The sequence below is a fragment of the Arachis duranensis genome, chromosome 3 (assembly GCF_000817695.3).
Source record: "Arachis duranensis cultivar V14167 chromosome 3, aradu.V14167.gnm2.J7QH, whole genome shotgun sequence".
In the NCBI taxonomy this organism is placed as follows: Eukaryota; Viridiplantae; Streptophyta; class Magnoliopsida; order Fabales; family Fabaceae; genus Arachis; species Arachis duranensis.
Genome location: NC_029774.3, coordinates 87,324,705 through 87,330,440, shown reverse-complemented (window position 1 = coordinate 87,330,440; position 5,736 = coordinate 87,324,705). Strand labels below are relative to the sequence as shown.

The 5,736-nt window shown below is 40.8% G+C and overlaps 1 protein-coding gene across 1 annotated transcript; it reads left to right on the top strand.

Annotated features, from left to right (window-relative positions):
* Window positions 1–223: 223 nt before the first annotated feature.
* LOC107479670 (F-box protein At1g67340-like) lies at window positions 224–940 on the top strand. The gene has a single exon (XM_016099779.1). The coding sequence runs from the start codon at window positions 224–226 to the stop codon at window positions 938–940; it is 717 nt and encodes a 238-aa protein (XP_015955265.1).
* Window positions 941–5,736: the final 4,796 nt, after the last annotated feature.

The window sequence follows — 5,736 nt, the reverse complement described above, 5'->3', positions numbered from 1 at the left end:
TATATATATTTATATTAACTTTTATAGGATAGAAGATAAATTTTACAGTTGAGGATACATACATTTTGGAAATTGGTATTATTGCGATAACTGATAAGTTTAAATGATAATAATAATATATAAAAGCTTAAATTCCATCTCTTAATTGGCGATCATTTCTCCTGTTAATATTTTCCGATAATCCTGCAACAACACCCCTCCAGCCTCTGCCATGCCCTTGCAAATGGCTGGATCTTCCAAGACAAATAGAAAGAAAGGGAACGTGCCAATTGAGCATGAATGTCAGCTGAATCTTCTTCCTCGTGATATATGGGTGAGGATTGCCGCTAAGGTTGCGTCGAATTCGATTCATGATCTGTTCAACATGCAGGTGAGTTGCAAGGTGTTCCTGGATGCAGCGAGTTCCGAAGCTGTGTACCAACATGCGACGATGCGAGTTATACTGTTAGTGTCCTTTTTATTTTACCTTGACCGGTCGAAAAGGAGGTTCCTCGATCACTGCATTGAAGCAGAAAATGCAGATGCTATACTCCGACTAGGGTTGACAGAGTATTTCTGGATTGCCTGCCGTGGCATTGCGATGGAACTGCTTGCTAGGGCCTCGACAGAGGGCAGCGTCGAAGCAGGTTACCTGTTTGCCATGTTGCTACTGTGTGATCATGAAGATGAGGAAGAAGTGCAAAGGGGTGTTGAAATGTTAGAGTTTATCCGTACTTCTGGAAAAGTCGAAAGGTGTAGGGAGTTCTTCGCAGACATTTTCTGGGAGCGATGGGTTGACGAGAGACCATCGGATCCGAGACACGCCGTGGCTTGTTGGTCCACCAATTGCTTTACCCGCAGCACCATGGCTGATGTGAATGATGTGTCTCGTGTCTCGTGTGTGCACCGCCTGGCGGATTACAATGTCAGGGTTTTCTTGGAGATGTTTAGATTTTATTGAACTTGATTGTTTATCACTTTATTAGGCTGTCCCCAAATGCACTATTGTAGGGTTATCTTTATGTAACTTTATGTAATCTTCCAATACAATGGCTAGCAACTGACAATTTGTTAAAAAATCTATTTCTTGGTTGAAAAAATGGTAGTTTGATCCAATAAATTAAAATAATTAATTCATATTGTTGTTCACGCAATATTTTATAGCTTCACCCGGAAGTAAAAAAACCCAGAGAAATTTAAATGCTGCAAAATTAGAAACCATTAAGACAACCGAGTTTTAGGTAGGGATTACAGAACATCAAAAGGACGGCTAAAGAAACAAAGCAAATAAAGATTTGAAACATAGAAGCCGTAGGTCATATACCCCCGACATCATCTCCATTATGCCCGGCGAGCTCCTGATCGTTAGAGCCTTGTGCCGTTAGCGGAGCTTGACCATACAATTGGCGGGCCAATAACCCTAGCTTGATCTCCACAACCTCAAGCCTGCCTTCCACTTCATGCCATGGTGCCATCTATTTCTGTTCCCTTTGACGAAGATCGGCAATTTCTGCCTTCAATTCGTTTGCTTTGTCATCCAGTTGGCGAATGGTCGTTTGATGCTGTTCCAGCTCCATGCACAACTTCTCTTGCAATCGGCAACCTTCCTCTAGTTCATGCTGCCTTATCCTCGTCCTGACCTTTGCGGTAATTATCTCTAGCCTCACCTACCTTAGTTCTGCTTCTGTCGTTTGAAGTCTATCCTTCAAAAACATCTCCCTCCAACGGAGGGTGTCGATCAAATCTGTAGTCAGAAGTTCTGTGAGGTCGTCAGGACTAACGTGGCAGTCGGTGAGGGATTCCTGCGATATTTTCTCAGATGAAGACAGGGAGGTCTACTGGATGATGAAGACTGCAACAATTTTTCTCCAGGCAGAGAGGTTAGAAAAGAAGGTACAAATTATAAGAACCGACGAATGGATAAGACGGATACGGTATGTCTATAACTTGTATATAAATTATATCTCAGGGATATTTTTGACATTTCATATGCATTGACTACTTGACTGTGCGTTACCTGTGCGGTGATATAAAGTTGTTTCATTTTTCTTTATTTTGATTACTTTGTTTAAATTTTTTAATCAACATTTAAGTTTTAAAAAAATAAATTAATACACTTTAATGTGTTTAAATAATGTACGTCTTTTATTTTTTCAAAAATTAAGGTAATAATGCCCCTGGTTTTATCGGTAAATGAAGAAAAGATATGGGAAAATGTGTGCTGTATTGAGTACCATGGATTGCACAGACGTAGCAATAAATGCATATCTTGGCTAGAGCTTAGGCCAAATCATCTTTCTTCCAAGGTGGGATTTGATCTGAACTTCTCTGCTACTGAAGTGATTCAATGTGATGTTTGAATAGACAGGACGGGCTGAAGGGCTAACAGTGAGTTGATACAAAAATGATTACTTGTAGATGCAATAGGGAGTCACCGAAAGGGAGGTCATTAATAGGGAAATTTTTTTTATAAATAAATTTTTTCATACGAAATGACGAAAGACATAAATAGCAGTGCACGAAATTATCTACTAATAGGCATAAAATGATCCACAACAGGATATATAATTATATATATAATAACATAATTACATAATAGCACAATCCTTACATAATAAATATATTAGATAACCAAAAAATTAGGTGAACCCAATCCTATCCTATCAGTCAAAGAGGTGGACAAATAGGATCAACTCATAATTTGCCCGACAATTTATGCACGAAACACGAGCAGCACCTCTATCACCATCATTTACGTAACACCTCTTCCGTAGCATTGATGGTGGTAAATAGCACCCAAGTTTCCACGGGTTGGACATGCAGGAAAAACACAGACTAGATTCTCTTCGTTTAGCACTGGCACGCAATGCAGACGTGTCCACGACCCTTGGATAACGCTTCAGAACACCAATTTGCAGATTGTTAGGGCACCGGCCGCCTCAAGCCCACGAAATGTTTCCAAGCCCTTACTTTTTAACTCAGCGTCATCACCTAGCATCAGCATCATTGATACTGTGTATTGGGTGACCGAATGGCCCTGGGCTGCTACAGCATGCATCGTTTCCATCCCCGCAAAGCGACACCCGCTGAGGAAAAGGTCAGACACAGCAACCCGAAATAGAACTTTCAGGTGCCCGTTCTACCTGCATCGTGCTAAAAAGTCCCTTTACGAAACCCTCATCCCCTGCCTTATGTGTAGCGGTGCATGACATCCTGAGACTGCACAAGTTCCTGACGGATTGTGCTGTGGTCCTCACAGCAATTAGAGTCCAAACATCACAGGGAAGGTTGGTGGTGCCTGTCGGACACTCCATCTCCTATTCTAAGAATGAATGCCTGATACGATAGATGAATGGGCAATTATGTTTAAGGAGTGGACAACAGAAAGGGTCCAAGTAGTACTGTCAATGGCTGTTGTTTAAGGTGTATTTATAAGCACCGGGTTCCGTTTGCGATGGTGTCCCATCGGTTGTGTACCATGCCTCTACACAAACTCAGCCACACTCACATTGATTTAGGAATGTGCCGATTCTGTTTCCCTCGCCTCACACACGACTTCCTTAGCAATCAACCAATTACGTCCTTTGTATTCAAATTATTTTTAGTTTTTTTTTAATTTTTTGGTCCTAAAACTCGTAATTAATAATATAGTCAACTCGAGGAAAATCATACAAAATGTGATATCCACTTAATAAAATATGTTAATAAAAGTCTAACTTTCTTTATCATATTGTCTTCCATTTTTTTCATTTCATCGTTTTATATTTTCTAGTTTATTTTTTTTCTTTTGCTATTTTTGTGTTTGGGTATCCGATCGATATAAGTATCGGTTTAACCTAGACACGGTTTACCTGTTATTTGTTGGAATTTATAAACGAGTAATCAGATAGATAATATAAATTGCTGTCAAATATTTACATCATGGATATATAAAAAACATAGCATTCATTATACGATAAATAATATAATATTTTAATTATATGTCAATCCTAAACCCAGTGTTGATCCGTCAATCACAATATACCTGACAACCCTAAACCCTAGGTATGTCTACGTATCATTCCACCTCATAGTTAGCGCGATAGTGGATGCACGGAATATAGTCGGCGCCTCCGACACCGTGGACGAAGCCCCGCTCTGCCGCCCTTCGACAGTAGTCACATAGAAGACCCATGTGGACTTGTGTCAAGCATATGGTCGTATCACATACCGTATGTTCTTCGCTCTTTTTCGGCATTTGGACTTCATCCGGCCAAGAAATTGTGAGAACCGCAAGGCAACTCGAGTAACACGCAGGGAGTAAACAACCCGCTTCGAGCGCGCAAAATAGTTCTAAACCAGTTTTTTTGCCTCGTTGTCGTCCCTTCGGATAAGAAACTCCATTGAAAGTGCGTGCTTGGCAGCGTCCAAGCGATTGCTTGCTGCATTCTGCAGCGTTTCCCATCTGATGGCCTAGGTACGTCGTATGTAGAGCTTCTGCAGAGCCTCCCGAAACAGAAGCTCTGGGTGACCAATCTCAAAGCACCTCTTAAAAAATCTTTGCCCTATTGGGTCGCATCTCCACCACAACTTCATGTCATGCGGGGGTGGTATAGAAACCACCCTGAGCATAGTATCCTCTTCACCTGCATCACGCGCAACGTAACACATCATATGAAACCTGCACTGGTCCTCATTAGAGTTTGACGCGACTTTAATGGCTATGGCTAACCAAACGTCGCGAGGTAGTTCAACAGCAACAGACAAACGTTCCATTGTAACTTTCCGTTAGTGCGTATTTAGTTGATGGCTAGAAAGGTGAAAATTAAAATGTATTTTAACTAATCATCACATTCATATATATATATATAATATGTCCTGAAAATTGCAACAGACGTCCATGCACAAAAGACGAAACATAAAGGGAATGGTCGTAAACACACAAAGTCCTAATTTGCGAGTAAGAAAAACTTGGATTGCCACACATTCTCGCAGTGTACCCAAATAAAAAACAAAAAAAGAAGCAATTGAATAATAACTTGGGGGACAGTAGCGTCATAGCTGGTTGAACCATGCACCCTATGCAGTACCAGCCGATTGACTTAGGTGTTTTTCTTCGATTTCATCCTCCATAACTCTTCCTTGCTCAACACACGCTCTTTGAGTTTGTTGAATGGTGTGCTGGTCAGGTTCACCACAATTATTGCCCTGATCTCGTTCTCTCGTAACTGTAAAATGGTTGACACTCGGGTTTAGTGTGCCCGTATAATATAATAGCCGTAATTTACTTTTTTCTTATTTGAGCGTACTTACAATGCCGTCCATTATCGGGTTGAGGTTATCCCCCATGTTGAGTGGTGCACGAAATTGTGATCAATACTTTTCACAACTCAAATAATCCCCGGTGATGAACCCAAAAACTTGGTGTTCAATACCATGACATAAACACAACTTCGCACAACTAACCAGCAAGTGTACTGAGTCGTCCAAGTAATAAACCTTACGCGAGTAAGGGTCGATCCCACAGAGATTGTTGGTATGAAGCAAGCTATGGTCACCTTGTAAATCTTAGTCAGGCAAACTCAAATGGTTATGAATGATGAATAAAACATAAAGATAAAGATAGAGATACTTATGTAATTCATTGGTGGGAATTTCAGATAAGCGTATGAAGATGCTTTGTCCCTTCCGTCTCTCTGCTTTCCTACTGTCTTCATCCAATCCTTCTTACTCCTTTCCATGGCAAGCGTAAGCAAGGGTTTCACCGTTGTCAGTGGC